The sequence below is a fragment of the Emydura macquarii genome, unplaced genomic scaffold (assembly GCF_026122565.2).
Source record: "Emydura macquarii macquarii isolate MOO-44397 ecotype Brisbane River unplaced genomic scaffold, CSIRO-AGI_Emac_v2 contig_1644, whole genome shotgun sequence".
NCBI classification, from domain to species: Eukaryota; Metazoa; Chordata; order Testudines; family Chelidae; genus Emydura; species Emydura macquarii.
The window spans coordinates 23,459,163-23,475,936 of record NW_027131781.1 but is presented as its reverse complement, the minus strand read 5'-3'; the positions used below and the strand labels follow the sequence as shown (position 1 = coordinate 23,475,936).

At 35.4% G+C, this 16,774-nt stretch overlaps 1 protein-coding gene across 27 annotated transcripts in view; it reads right to left on the bottom strand.

Moving 5' to 3' along the window:
- The window catches only part of TCF12 (transcription factor 12), a 273,293-nt gene that overhangs the window by 9,882 nt on the left and 246,637 nt on the right, over window positions 1-16,774 (bottom strand). For 17 of the 27 annotated variants that reach the window (XM_067555900.1, XM_067555916.1, XM_067555903.1 and 14 more), the window contains 4 exons: window positions 13,117-13,190; window positions 12,058-12,129; window positions 11,061-11,267; window positions 1,797-1,911 (listed from right to left, as the gene is read on the bottom strand). In XM_067555900.1, the coding sequence (XP_067412001.1) occupies window positions 1,797-1,911; window positions 11,061-11,267; window positions 12,058-12,129; window positions 13,117-13,190 (468 nt within the window). The remainder of the gene's footprint in view (window positions 1-1,796; window positions 1,912-11,060; window positions 11,268-12,057; window positions 12,130-13,116; window positions 13,191-16,774) is intronic. The other 10 variants (XM_067555909.1, XM_067555911.1, XM_067555913.1 and 7 more) reach the window with 2 other exon arrangements.

Here is a 16,774-nt window from a genome sequence, read left to right as displayed (position 1 = left end):
TTAGGCTGTGAGGTTCCATGGTAAGGAAGGGAAGACAGGGACAGGCAGAGAATGAGGGTGGAAAAGGACTGGAGATGAGTAGAGAAGGAGATGAAGTAGGAGGTCAGGGGGAGGAACTGAACAGTGAGAAGGGTTCAAGGAACATGCTGTACTGTACCAGTGTGTTGGGGGAGAAGATAGCAATCAAAAGGAGAGGCTGCCAGAGGACTGCAGGTCTGGCAGTAACACTGTAACCTTTTGATATGAGAGAGGCATTGGTGTACTACTAACAGGGCAGATGATCTCTCTTGTGGAAGAGAACCATTAACTTCCAATAAATACACACACGAATTTGTAAGACACAAGACTAATTCGATAGTATAATTGGTAAGTTAGATGGAAATATTTTGTAAGTTTGCAATTATGTCATTGAATTTGACCAAATTTACTACTGTCTGTTATTAACTCTTAAGGTAAAATGTACCAAATTCAACTGTTACTATATCATTTTCTCTGAAAAACCCTTGATTTTGGAATTCACTCCCCATCTCCTTACTCCAAAGCAGCCTAACTTGTTGAGCTTCAGAGCATGTTGCAAGAGCATTTACTTACTCTGGCCTTTGGGAAGGGCTGAACTGTTTATTCAGCTAGTGAATTTTTATGTTCCTATATTCAGAGGATCAGCTGGTAGATTTATGTTCATGGGGGATTGATCTGATTTGACTATCATGCTCTAATCCTTGAGTTTTGTATATTTAAAGTTATAAGCAAGTGCCTGGAGCTTTGACGTATCAACACTGATTACAAACGGAAATGATTTACAGTATTAAACAGATCAGTTCTGTCCACTGTCATGCATGAAACCGAGGTTTAACTCCCCATACATAGAGTGTGAGATTCTGGGAAGATTACTCAGTATTTGGTGAAAAATGTTTCCTGAGGAAAACAACGACACAAGACATCTGATAGAGAATACAGGATTGCATTTCAAGAGCATTATTTGGCATACAGTTTAGAGGTTTGGTGAAAACATACATCAGCATGCAAAAATTTTGGGTTAGGATTAAGGCAGCTTTCTGCAGAGGGAGAAATATGTATCAGCTGTTAGTGATAGAGCTGATGGTGCAGAATCAGTAGAGAAGAATGTAAGCAGTTATTGATCAAGACTCCTGTATCAGAGCAATTTACAGCACGACTATTTGCAATCTAGCAAGCAGAGCTGTCAAAATAAGGAGGGCAGGACCGGATCTATATATTTTTGAGCTCAATACAGATATATTCAGTGTAATAAGCGAATCCTGCACATTAAGTATGAAATGCAAACCCCAAACAGCACAGGCATGCTAGTGCATGAACTGCCTTCTTTTCTGTAGCCTACTTTCCAAGTTAAGAATTGAGGAAGCCTCCCCCCCAGCAATTTTAGGCTTCATGTCTTTATTGGTCATGTGTTGAAATACAGGCTTGTTGTGTATTATAAAAATCACATGTGCGAGAGTCCTCTAGATGATTTACAAATGGCAACCAAGCACTGCAAAGGAGATCTCGCTACTTCACTTCAGCTGGAAGAATGGTGGCTGTGAAGTGAGATCTCACATGGAATTTGGATCAGGGAGAAGTATGAAACAGGATTATCTCTGAATTCCTGTAAGAATCCAGAGCAGTTTGGTGAAATTGATAATCAATATAAATTAAGTCATATTGTCACAAACTTATCTGCATCATTCATTTTATCTATGTATTTATGCATATTTATCTGGATCTATATCCCTGAATTATTAAACAGCCTAGTTTACCATTGAATAGTACAGTATGGTTACCTCTGTAGTTTTCGTGTGTTTTATGATTTAGTTCTGTGCTCTGAGCAGACACTGTACTGGGCAGGACTGAATGGTTGCTGTTGAGGCTGACACTTTCTTCCCGATGAGTTCCAGCCTAAAGCAAAGAAAAGCAATACTGTTCCCATCACCAATTTAATCTCAGGAAATACTCCACACTGTAAATTTACATTTAACGCTGATGTAAAATATAGGGTGCTGCTACAAGAGAAAAACAACACATTTAAGTATACTGATAAGAGTTTTAAAGCTTTTTTTTAAAATTAAGAACTGTAGTCTAAAACACTGTGAGATGGGACATTAATATGGACATACTACATAAAGCATATTTTCTTTCATGTGACATATTTGTAAACTGTTGCCTAGTCTTTTACATAGTATACAAAGTGTTCCAAAATGCCACAGTGTACACATCCAAGATCAGATCTATTGATGGATCAACTCGTGAGTAAAATTATGCACATGCTTAAGTGTTTGCAGAATTGGGGCCCTGCGTTATGGGTCATCATAGGAAAGATATATCTGAAAGAGATTGTATATTGGACTAAACCACTGGATTACAACACACTGGATTAGAATACTGTTCCAGGCAGTGACTAAAACCTGACTATAATTATACAACAATCTAGCAACTTTTTCTGTGTCATACCATGGAACAGTGATTTTTTTCCTGAGGCATAAGATTTGATTTCCCTTGGATCTGCTTTAATTTGTATAGCTGTGAACTTTAACAGTCATAAAATTGTGTTCTTTAAATAAAGTCCTACTGAATTAATAGTCTTGACCTCATGTGGCAGGGATTTTTTTTTAATCAGCTAAGCCCTTGTTCTTGTTTTATGAAATAAGATTAAACAAGAACTCAATCTATTTTCACAATACTATTATTTTATATACCTCAATAAGTACTCTCATTCTCCTTTCCAGGCTAAATACTGTAATATCTATCAGTCACAATTCAGTGTGTTATCACATGAAAAAACACCAGTGTCTCTATCTTCATTGTCCCTCTCTGGACCTTTTCAATCTCAGCTTTCTTAAAATGAGGTGATTGAACTGAACCTACTTCCTGAAGTAGCTGTGTGCCTAAAGATGAGTAGTCTTAAAAAAAATTAAATTAATTCAAGTTTTGCAGCAACTTGGACTAATGATTCTTAACACCTATGTATGTGAAAGAGGAATATACACATTTAGATTTAGCAGTCAAATTCATTAGAAAACTGACACCCAGTAAAGAAAACTCTTCGTTGCTATCCATTTAAACACTTCTACCTTAAAAATATGTATTTTTAAATTTATAAAGACCAGATAATGAGAAATGACACCAAAGTTTAAAATCATCTGGAAAACTGATTTATTAAAGCTTCTACTTCCGTGACACAAAGGCCTTGGGAATCATTTAGTTTTAAAACATAACCAAAATAATGCAATTAACAGTAAAAAAAAACTAAGAGGAAAAGACCAAGGATACTGTCATTATTTTATACTTTAAAAAATTGGCTACAGATGAGGCTTTTTATTGCAACAGTAGCAAACATGTCAACTAGAAGATTAAGCCTTTAATTAAATAGGTTTATTGCCTGGAGTTACACATGAGAACCACTGTTTTTCAATAAATCCTTCAATCCTAGTAAACTGCTGAGCTTTGAATCCCTCCTGAGTAATTAATGCAGCTTTTACCTTTCATGTCTTAGTATGGGTTTTACCCAGAGAGAGATAAATACCCTTATGCAAGTTTATCCTTTGTTTAATGTACACTATTTTCTGTGAGCTAACACACAGGAACAAAAAAGGAATTAAAAAAAAAACAACCAAGCTAGCTGGCTAATAGCAGGTCATTCTGTTTGGGTTATTTGTATCTATTGTTTTGTATTCAGTAATCCACCACACAAGGCAAGATAGGTTGGTGCTATTTACAGCGTATTTTCTGAGAACATACATTGTTTTTCCTATGTACCACTGTTAATTTATGATAAAAGTTTGATTGAAGATAGTCATCTCAATCCCGTTCATGCTGTAACCCCTACAAATTTTGTGATTGATTTCAGTAGGAGCAATGGCAGCCCAGGCTCTGAAAATTCAGCCCACAACAATAAACAACCCACTCTTCACAAAAAGAGAATGTGAAACTCATTCTTAAAAAAGAAAATTTAATGTAAGACTTTGCTAAATTCTGCCCTGGAGGTTGTGTGCTTTTTTTTATTCTCCTGGTTATGCTTAATCCTAACACATGAGGGTGCTTTTATTCAAGCTAAAGACCTCAGACGTCTTAAGGGGCAAGTTAGCTCCAAAGCCTATTTACAAAAAAAAAATCTTCAAGCAATGTACAAACATAACAAACAGCTGCCAGAGTCTTGGCAACTTTAAAATCTAGGGCTAATCGAAAGATGACAGAACGACAGATCAATTCTGACAGATTCAGAAAATAGATTGGAAATAAAAAAGGCTGAATTTAATGCCACGTTCCAGTACCTGGTAATGTATGCTCACAAAACTCAAGCAAACAACTGAGGCTAATGAGCTTTGTAGAAAATTTTTACTTATTTAAAATATTTCACATTACTAAATTGACTAGCACATCAACAATTTGTTCATTTTGATCTCAAGTATGTGATGGAAACAATGTATTAGACAAATTTTAAATCAAGATTGGATGCTTTTCTAAGATAGATGCTCTTTTTTTCATGTGCTAACACACTGTAATGTGACTGATAGGAATTATTCTGGGGAAGTTCTAGGCCTGTGCTATACAGGAGGTCACAGAAGATGATCATGAAGGTCCCTTTTGGCCTTGAAATTCATGAATAATCAACTGAATTAAAGTTAACAGATCTCCCTGTGAGAGATGACAGTTGTATATAGTTGATTAAAACACAAATTATCAAGAACAGTACAGGTAGGTGAACTTTAATTAACTTTAATTAAATTTAAAGAGAGCGCCCCAAGCAGAAATGCTTTAGATCCAATATACCAGCTTAGTTTTATAAATTGTACTCTGCATCTCATTCTCACGGCTTTCATATTAACCAGACAAATCACCTTCACACACCTAAACACTAATTCTAATTAAAGGACTGATCCCGGGAGGGTCTCAGAATCTCCTAAAAGGTGACGAATGCCTTCAGCTCCCCCTGACTTCTAGGCACGCAGTTCATCCAAAGGCTTGGACCCCCATAAGGAGATGTGAAAAGATTGCAGCCCCTTCATTTTATTTTGTCACTGAACCCTGACCCGAATTATCTCACCTTTTCATCCCATCAGCATGTTTCATGCTTTCTTTGGGCTGCCTGTGCATGTTTTCCCTCTTTTTTAGAAAATGAGCATTTGGTCTATTTTTAGTAATAAATACTTCAAATACAGATCCCTTGTTAAGACTCTGCAGTCCCTTCTAAGGCTCCCTAGAATTGTTTCAGTATGTTTTTTGCACTGCAGCTATCAACACCAGTGTTATAGAAATATATTAAAATAATATCATAAAAAAACAAAAGCATTTGTGTATTTCCCTATATTTACACATTTAACACAAAGCAAAAAACCCAACAAAAAACCCCACCATCCTGTTACATCACACTACAGCAGAATGGAAATCGTTTGAAGCACACAATCTGGACTAGTTAAGCATAATGAAGTTAGCAGAACTCTCTTTGTAACTTGATTCCTCTCACAAATGTTTCTCTTATATTTCCTGGAAAATTTAACTTTCACAGTCACTGTTGTTCCTTTTAACCCTTGCTCACCACATCCCTCTAGCTTTTCTGTAATCTTTATAGCACAACAGGTGTACAAACAGCTCTTTGTCTCACTAGAGCGGCTTGCTCACGAAGGCCAGATAGGATGGCGTTTTAATTGTTCAGCTCATTAGCATACAGCTGACAGCCTGCTATTTGAGTGAGGAGGGCTGATACTCATGTAATACTTGTCTAAATTTCAATAATTGTGAACCTTCACTTCAGAATAAAAGTCAGGCTCAAAAAATGACAATCTTGCCTTGTGGATTCTCCTCCTCCTACATTGCTGTACTTACACTATGGCACTTGTGGAGGGACTTGTTTTAATTTAATCTGACCAATCGGTTTCGTTCTCACAATAGAAAAATGTTAAGTCTAATCAGTTGCTCCACAGTCAGAAAAATAAAACAATGGCAGATGATGAAAAAACCTGCATATGAGTAAAGGTGAACTAATTCTAGATCTCATTCAGTCTTGCTGTTTAAACAATAGTGCATAGAATATTGATTATGTCTAGTATATAATTTTAATCCATATCTTGATTGAGTTATTTGTGCACTTTGAGGAAGTTCTCTTAATGTAGTTTATTGAAAGAGGTGCTCTATTATACTTAAGGTGGTGCCAGTATTTCCATTATAATGGAATTGCAGGATTTAATTATTTTCAAACAAACAAAAAAAAGACTGTTCTGAACTTTAACTCAGAAGTTTTCATGTTTACTTTTAAGTAAACTTTAAAGATAAAGAGAAATGTAAGTATTTTCCATTTTTATACATTGAAATCAATTGACCAAGACATACTTTATGAGTCCATAGCTGAAAAACAGATCCAGTTTTGAAAATCTGGGAAGCAATCAACCTAGAATGTTTTACAAATATTTTCATTTTTTAAAATAGTTTAGATATTTACCATGTGTGGTAAATACACTTTTTTTTTTTTTTTTTTTGTTATCTATACAAAGCACACAATCTACTACATATTTTTATTGCACTGCAAACCACAAAATCTCCCAAAGACACACTGAAATCTGTTGGGTAAGTGAGGGTTTTAAAAATGCTCTTTAATGTATTTACATGATATGGAGCAATTATTACGGTTTACTGAGTGAATAATATTTATTTTAAAATGTTTCTAAATACAGGCATACATGGATAATCCATTCATAACATGTATATAAACACTGACTACTTAATCTAAAGTTTCTTATAGTTACATTTTAAAAAAAATGAGTTTGCAAACTGATTTGGATTAACCAGATATGATTTATTAATTTAAATAGCAGGCAGTAGTAATCTGAAAAGGGCCACAGAGAAAAGTGGATTTCCGCAGAGTATTTTTGATGATATAAATTAATGAAAAAGTAGATAAAACATAAAAAACTGTATTAGACTATCCTAAGTGGGAAGTTTTAGAATGATATGTAGGAAAATAAATCTATCTCCTACTAAGTATAGTTTTGCTTCATGTGCTTCACTCTAAATATTAAATTCAAAACATCAGAAGGTATAACCCACAAAAGCTTGGAAACTGAGAATTAGTCTTCACCTACATAGATAGGCCAGAGAGTTGAGATGGAAAACCGTACTTAAGCATAGTTAAATTCTGTTTAATTGAAGCAAGTTTCATCCCAGGGGGTTTTTGAACTACATGGCCTGGTCAATTGGGCTATAACCAACTTTAAGCCATGCTGAAGTGCAGTTGTTAAATTCAGCTGACACATCTGATGGGACCCATGTGTCAAAATTCCACACTTAGGCCCAATTCCACAAATTGTTCCATGTGGGCATAGTCTCCACAGAGCTGCACTGACATCAATGGGGATCTGTGCCAGGACAAGGGGTGGCCTGGACAGAGCAGCTTGCAGGACTGGGGCCTTAAACTGCCCTTTGGAGAAGAGGTATTACAGCAGATATGGTACACCTTGTAAAAACCAACCACTCTTTGGAGATTCTGGTTGCACCTGGGAATAGTAGAGTGAGCTAAGGATTGATTTTCATCTTTAACTCTGTTTTCTGTCTTTTATCAGTTCATGCTATGCCCTTTCCATTATATTACAGTGACAGTAAAAGAAAATATACTAACTGGTTTGAATAAAAATAGAAGTATTTCTTCCTTTTTACATGGAAATATTATATCAAATAAAATACAATCCACTGCAAGGGTCATATAGCAAATATAATATTTGATGACTTTTAGTTATTAAAATATTTCCTTGAATGAAGACCAGAGTAAGTGTAATGCACAGCCCTGCAAAATAAAAACCAACAAGGACATTCAGAGAGCAGGAAATGAAGCCAACTGGAGTTTTAAAATAAACCTGGCTCAAAAATTAAGCAAATGTTAAAATAAAACCATGTCTGGGTACACTAATTACATAAAAAGGAGTTAAATTACTCATTTCCTAGCTTCTTCTGCCAAGATCATCTTCTTCTAGGGAAATTTAATTTATTATTATTATTAAAGAGCTAAAATGTCTTGTATTTAGATTTTGCAGAAGATGAGGTTTCATTTACTGCTAAATCCGGATGAACATAATTCTTTGGGCAGAAAAATACATTCCAAACCATAAAAACCTTATCAATGTTGATTTTTTCCATTAACATATGCATTTTGTTGGCTGATAAAAGCTCATTATTTCCTTAATATAAGTTTTATGGAAGGTTCCTCCAAAAACAACATAAAGAGCTATTTAGTTGCTAAACAAAAGCAAAGGCCCATCTCTTAAAACCCAATACACACATCACATAAAACTCACTACCTCAATCTCTCTAGTAGAATTCTTCCTTCCATTTGTTTGTGTACAGCTACCATTTTAAGAAAAATGAATGGTAAAATAAAGCTTTCCAAATGAATAGATTGTGGAACATTGTATTTGTGATCTTCTTATGTATATATATATGGACCATGTACATTTTGGTCACTACTGTAATACAATTTAATGTTAAAAACAGCCAGTGGTATACCACTAGGCCTAGATGCCAATCTCTGCTATGCACATGTGCAAAGGCTCCACCCTGCAACTTGCTGAACTCGTTCAACTCCAAGTGATGTCAGAGGGCACTCAGCAGGTTACGGGATTAGCCATAAATGGGCCATATACTGCTCTCTGTTGCAGTCAATAGGGTTAAGGTGGTGTAACAAAGAAAAGGATTTGGCCCAGTGACATTTCAGTTTACCCATTTTTCAAGACAATTGAAAAGACAAGACAGAGTGCTCTGAGAATTTTGGTTCATGCACTCAGGCAGCCCGGAATACAAAAGCAAAGCATTTACTTTCTTGTTTTCCTACCCTAACTTAAGTTTGATGCCCCCCTTTTCCTCTTTGTTTTTTTTTAAATGGATGGATAGCAACTCTCAATCAAAAATAAAAATCCAGTATAGTATTACAGACTCAGTCTACAATCACCACAGCCATGTTTAAACAATTTAAGCAGAATTCCTGAGGAGCTTGTTTATATTATGGTTTGACCAGCGATTTTCAATTGGTAAATGTTTTGTTAAAACTTTATGAAGCTTATCCTCGCCTAGTTTAGAACACAATCAAAATAAAAAGCATATCAGTACACTTTGGCATCATCTACACTTGACTGACTATGCCCAGTTTAAGCAGGAACTTCAACATGGCTTTGACCCCTATATGGAGCCAAAGTTTGCTCTTGGTTACACTAGATTTATAACATGTGACCAAGAGCAGTGCATGAAATATTTTGCTCAAGATCTTTTGTTCAAACCCTCTTCCTCTCTTCTAATCCCCCTTTTTCTTTTCCAAGTGGTTAATCTATTATCCCTCCACCACTCTGAAAGATACCCCCACAAGAGAGTGGGGAATTATTTTCCTGCTCTACAACAGCAGCCATATCCTATATACTCTGATACACCCTAAAATCCTTTATGATGGTGTGTGGCACTTCAAAGAATGTGCTGATTGTTTGGGTGTCTTTAAGGTAGGCAGATGTCTCCATGGCTCAACATAAATCACAGATCAGCCACAACTCATACATATACAGAAAAAGGAGGATATACTAACCACGTAACCAAAATCAGAGTGAAGAGAAAGATCAGAAGGCTCCCATCAGACTGAGCGCGATCTTGTTTGCTAAAACAGTCTTGTCACTGCAGTTTCAGACACACACATTTTTTCAACTAAAAGGGCTACAGTTTTCCACCAACTTCAGTCTCTATTTACAGGAATACCATAAAATTCTCCCTTTTACAGCATTCCATAAATACATGGGCAACATAAAGAAGAGAGAATTCTAATTTCAAAGCATTTATACATAACATGTTTCATTACTTAAAGCCTATTGTAAAATGATGTGAATGCCTAAAGTTGGATATGCTGCTGGGGGAAAAAAACAAAAAACATCTACAGGAAAGTAACCAGTCTCTTTTGAGGTTTACTACACTGGCTCTGAAATTAATATAAATGGATATCTGACCTGTGAATGGGAAAACCTGGAACTAATTCTGTTTTATAGAATACAAACCCTTCAGCTATTGGGGTACCCAATTATTTTGATGATAGGTGAAATTTTACCTTGATCACACAGCACCCAGCTGTGAATCTGTTTTATGATAGAAAATTTCACAGCATGTAACTGATCTTTAAAATTATGCTGTAAACATGCAAACACATGGCATCATCAAAATAAGCATGTTTTTAAAAACTTTTTTTCTTTAAGCGTTTTTGGGGGAAGGGTGAAGGAAACAAAGTTATGAGCAGATTTCATTTGTTATATACTGCAATGCTTTCAACATATATTTTTGATCTACAAAAGTCTTAATCCAAATTTTCTCAGAATGATTCACATGTTTAAAAGAAACTAAAAAAGATGGATTGAATTATTTCACTCTTCTCAGGGATTAATCTAAAACTGGTTTCCTCTTTTTTGTTACTTACACTACAGCTGTGATCAAAACCCTTTTTCATTTGAAAAAAAGAAGTTAAATTTTGAGCTTGTACACACTATGGTTCCACATTCCAACAGCTTCCTTCCAGTCTTCTGCCTGCGTCTGCTATTGAAGACTAGTTCCAATTTACAATAAACAGCTTTTCCAGACCAGAACACTTGAAATTCTGTCCTTCTTGACTGCTTTTCCCACTCAATCTTCCTATTCACTATTTCAAGGAGAAAACTGTTCTGCCAATTATTACACATCTGGAAAAAATGCATGTATAAGCTCAAATGCTCTCCAGCAGAAAGTCTCAGCTTTCTGCATATGGTCACAGCAGGATTTTATGGGCCATTGACCAGGCCAAAGTCTAAGTTTTTCCCTTCCTTTCCCCTGTACCCCCCTTCTCAATCCCCTCTAATTGGAAACCAGCAGCAGGTGCAGCAGCCTGCCATTCCTTCTTCCACAATCAGTGCATCTCTCAGTATTCCTCATAAATATCACTGATAGTGTACATTACACAAATTCCAGTCAAGCTTTAACTTTTTAGGCTCTACTATGATTTAAAGAGATTAGAAGTTAACAGTTACAGACAAAACATATATTAATGTGTTTTTAAAAAATATTACCATTGAAGCTTGTCGATTGGGAGTTACAAGGCTAGATGCGCCATAATTTGAGTTTAGGCTTCCAATTGGCCCATTATGGGATGGCCCCAATAAACCATGTATCTCTCCGTGGCCACCTGACAGGCTTGTTGAAGGTCCCACAGCATGGTTTCGTAGCACATGGATGGCATCATCAAGTCTGTCCAAGCGATCCTCCATTCGAGACTGCTGTTGGGAGTTAAGAGGAGCACTAAGTCATTTATTATATAATATGCTTAATTCATTATATTGTAATGGTTTCTACTTTGTGAAACATGAAAGACAGCGAATGAAATGCAAAATCAAAAAGGAAGGCTTCAAAAGCACCTACTATCACTACAAATAAACCGGAAAAAGAATAAGGCTAGAAGATGTGAAATGAATGCCATCTCAGAAACAAAGAGATAGTTATTTCTTAAAACAAAGCTTACTATAAGGTTAATAATGCTATTTAGTTTCTACTACTGTCTGAACAGAAAAAAAATAAATGAGTATCAAAAATAAAGCGCCTAGTAGTGCATGAGAAAAAAATATAAAATCAACGTCACCATTTAGGTAACAATTCCTAATGAGAATTCAGAAAAGTAGTGGCTTTTTTGAGGGCATATGGTTACAAAGGCTGGACAAGGTTTTAGCCCAAGGTTTTAAGTGATTGTTTTCCAAATCTGACTATACAAATTATGTAATTTTGTTATAAACTTCAGAAATTAAATGTATGAACATATGTTGGAACATTTTCCCCAATAAATGCATGAGATCTGTACACTGACACAAAATAATTCTCTAGGCCTGTCTTTATTGTTTCTTTAAAGAAATAAGCAAAGATGATTCTGGTTTTGCAGCGCTCTAGAAACTAAAATGGAAAAATGTTGGAGGCAAAAGACTGGACATACACTGTGCTAATTTAAGATTTTAATAAGGAATATGTAAGTAGAATTAACCAAAACACAAAAAGGCACCATCTGAAGAGAAATAGTACCTCACAGACATCCTTTAAGAAGGACATTGCATCTTGCAAATGCTCGTGAAGTTGCTGCTCAACTCGATTTTTCTGGCAAAGTCAAGACAGAACAGGAAGCAAAGCACAGGTTAAGATTAATTCAAAAAAGAGATGAGGAAACAGCTGATGTGCATGTCAGCATAAAATGTTAGTCAAGTTAATGCAACAGAGATCTGATTATATTAAGGTGTGAGAAGGCTAAATGCTCAACACTGCAGTTATAATGTTAGCATTCTAAGATGCACATATTGCTTAAATTTAACTGCAAAATGTATGAAGAAAAGGAAATTGATTTCTCTTATATTTATTTCTGTTAGTCACAGAAAAAAGGAATTATATTTTTGGAAACTAGAATTATTAACAAAGAACCAAAGCCTTGCTCAATATTCCATCAGTTCTTTTTCCCCCTTCCCTTCCTGACACTGTACCAGCAAAGGAAAGAAAGCAACTAAAACCCTCTGGAGATTTTTCAAACCCATTACACACAAAAATCGCCCCTCCCCCTAATACTGCAATTTATTTCCTGTGTTTTCGTCTGTATAGAAAGTCTGTTCTTTCCAGCACAATGCAGTAATTAATGTTCCCCAATAACAATAAGCTAATATTACATAAAGGAAAAAATTTCCAATTTTAATACTTTAGTGATAGTATAATGACAAAAAGCCCACAGGATTATCACACAAGAAAACAAAAAAAGTACACATAAATGCAAAGATCTGAAATCTCTTACTTTATCTTTACTCTACAAAGTGAGCTTTAGATAAGAATTAGCTATGGGTTTGTGAAAAGGTACCGGAGTCTCATAACAGTATTTTGGCACCAGCTGTCCTTAGCACAGAAGCCTGATGCCCAAGGAACAGATGGTGAAAGACACACCCTGCATGTCTTATATTGTTCAACTGAACCAGACCATTTGTTAGCAAAGAATTCATTTGTAATGATATCCTACTGTTTTCATTAATGATATGCAGGATTTATACAAAAATGAACCTTCAACTGTTAGCTAGAAAATAATATGTAACTTCAAACAATTCTTACCAAAGAGTGGAGAGAGTTTTCATAGTTTGGAGATGAGGGAGCTTGTCCGCCAGTCCTAGACCACTGACTGGCACCTGTCAAAATTGTACAGGTTAACACACAGATTTATGTACCAAACATGAAAATTTTAACATAGTAAACGATAACGTAATTTGTATGAAGACAGGGTAATTTAAGGGTTAGCAAAGAAGATCGAGTTCCTTCATTTTTCTCTGTAACTGGCATTTTTTAGATATTTACACCTGCAGATATAAATGTTTGGTGTAGGTGAAACATCCCAACCACTATAACTTGTCATTATATACAAAGTTTTATTTTCTGATTTTCAACAGTCAGTGGACTAATGAAGTATATTACACCTGTAAAGCATCTGCCTCTTCCCACTATCGTTATAATAAAAATATTACTGGAAAAAATAATAATTTTGTTTTAAATTAGTGAAGTGCAATTATGCCCTTGAAGCAATTAGGAATATATACTAGCTTATTTATAACTAAAAGTCAGCAGGGCATGGAACTGAAAATAAAAATTGTTTTGGATGTCATTTCTCCATGACATCTCTCATTAAGATACAAGCGTTACTTTGCTTAGTTTTATTCTAAATTAGTTTTTTCCATCTTTTTCAACTGAAATTTTTCTGTACACATTATGCATGTCACATTTAAGAAGTTAAAAATAAATATTATTCATCTGTTATCTCAGATGTATTTAAGGTAAATTAGAACACATTTAATTTCAGCTGAAGAAAAACAGTTCTTTGACTATGCAGCAAACTAGCAATTATATTCAAATTACCCATATTTTTATTGCAAGTTTAAAATATAAACATTCTAATCTGCCATATAGAATATTCACAATGACCATATAAAATTTAGGAATAAATAATTAGGTATGAACTGCAATAAGTGAAAAAGAACTTTTTAAACACAAAGCCTGAAGTAGTACAACATGTATTTTTCTCATCAGCTAATAATGCATCTTTCATAAAGACACTACATGAATTTCTATGTCCATTAAAGACAGCTTCCTTTCAGCCATACAAATGTAATAATAAAGCAATTACATTAATAAATTATGGACATACAATCCAAAACAACTCATTAAAGGAAAAGCCTGTGGGCTTGTTCCTGTAATAACAGCCAGAGCTCTGTGCCTGGAAAACCGGGAAGAAGTTTAATAATGTTATAGTTCCTTTGTTCAGTGATCCACAAACAGTTACCCTTTAAAACAAGAGTTTAATTTAAGAAAAGGACTGCACCCTGTACAACTGCAAAAACATCTCAGATATCTCCTTTCAAAGTTTAAATTAAAAAGAGGCTCTCTGATTTCATACAAGATCTGATCTGCCATGACTGTACTAGGATTTTCTCTCAAATAGAGTACCCAACATGTAACCACAAATTTTCACTTTGCACAGCTATTCTTGTTTTTGCATCTATAATCTCAGCATTGACTATCATTTCCTGCTTTTGAGGACATTACTCAGTTAAGTCTAACAAAAACGTTGTCTAAATATCTTTTAGAATCTTTAGGCTCAGCTCAAGGATCAATCCAACCCAATGCCAAAAAGCCATTTTAGGAGACAGCAGCTTCTTATGGAAACCCATTAATTGCAGCTTTAACAAGTGCCAGCTACTGATAGCAGGGAATGAGTACACCACTTCCTAAAGTAAGAAGTAACCTAAATATTAGTCAGAAAGGAATAAATAAAGACAGAATGTAAACTGGAAACCTTAGGAAAGAAAGTGGCCTACTTATCTACTCAGAACATGAATCTTCTAAACCTGCACATATTCATCTGGTGTTCAATGTACTACATTTTGGACAACAGAGGTGTTATTCACTATAATTACGTCCAGAGCAAATCTATTTGGCTGGGACCCCCCCCTTCACAGAAATATCTGAGTGCAACCTGCAGTTAATCACACTTCTAGTAATGCTGGTGTACTTTTTAATATTACTGGTGTATTTTATGTCCATGGCCATACAGGTTGCCAGATGGCATTCATTTCCTGCTTGCCTCCCCCCACTCCTTCTTACAGAAGTTTGTTCATGAAATATACCAATTACGTTAAAAACATTCTGGCACCAATTAATAACCGCAGCTTTTAGTGCAGCACCCAGATAGCAGTAGGAAAAAACAAATAAGCCAGAGAAGTGAAGATTTCCAGAGGTCATATATAACTATCTCAATGCTGTTATTCTCACCTTCCCAGCTCAGCTTTCTCAACTCCTTACCTTCCTGTCAAACATATGTTAGGACCTGGAGTGGGCTATTTCTCCCCCCTGAGAATTCACTGAATGAATGACTACAATCCTATAGGAAGGGATTCGCAAAATGCCAGGGCTCCAATCATGAAAATGTGTACATGTGTAAGTTTGCACACATGTACAGGTCCACTGAAGACATCTGAGAAAAATTATGCATGTATGTAAGTTTTTGTAGGACTGGGACTCAATTTAGGTAATGGAAAGTGAGACAGAGGAGTTACCACTGCTCATGATTTTATTGTTAGACTCACAATATTTGATGTTTTTCTTAAAGCTCCAGCTCTGAGTCTTCTTGTTATGGCAGCTCTCTTTTTTAAAAAAGTGAACATTTCTAGTCCTCATTGTTGCAAAGAAAAGCTTGGGAACGTGAACCCTAACGGCTCAAAGGTCAGAAGGTAAATAAAAAACACTATAGTTATTATTTTAAAAGAATCTGTTGAGTTTTAAGACAATCTCATGATTTCTAAATGCTTGATCCCTGATTCATTCTTTAATTGCAAATTAGGGATGAGTTGTGAGTTACCCAAGCCTAGAATAACTAGACTAATAAACAAACAAGGACTTCTAATTTTATAAAAGGGAAGAGAGATGAATGTAAGAATGCCATTAAATGTGCCAGCAGCCATTTTAGGTTTGGCAAAAAGCATCACTGTTCACCCTATTTCACTAAAATTATATTTTGGTCAGGGTTTCTTTAAGCCACCAATTATAAGAAATACAAAGTGTTTCAATAAACTATTCAGAAAATGCTATTTTTATTTTAAGATATTTTATGTGTTTACTTCTTAACACGTTTATCAAGTCAGTAATGGTGGTGTTTTTTGTTTTGGTCCAGATAAAAGATGGCCACAAGAGTGTTAATGATAAATATAATAGTAATAATTCTTATTTTTTCCTCATTGTGTATGGGTGGCATAGCTGGGAATAGAACCCAGCATTCCTAACTCACAAGTGAGGGTAATTAAACACTGAAACAACTTTTTAAGGGTGCAGTAGATTCTCTATCACAGGCAAATTTAAAATCAAGATTGGAGGTTTTTCTAAAAGATATGCTGGGCTTTCCCCTGAAAAGGAACCCAGGGATATTTGGTGGAGCCTTCTAGTGGGTTCCAATTAGAACCTAGAAATAAGGATGGAATCAGGTTGGAAGTACCTGGGGACTCTCCAATTATTGCAGAATCTAGGAGGCAAGGACAATGAGGCAGGGGTAATGTCAGAAGTGCAGGGACTCAAGACTTTATTCCCCAAAACTGAAAGCTAGTTCCACCAATGAATGTCATTCAAGAAAATCTAGAGTGCTCATAAAGATTAAGTGGTATTGTATCCTTAATCAGAAAGCCAAATTTGGATCTTTATGACAGTAACTGCTTTGAAATGTTGCACCTAC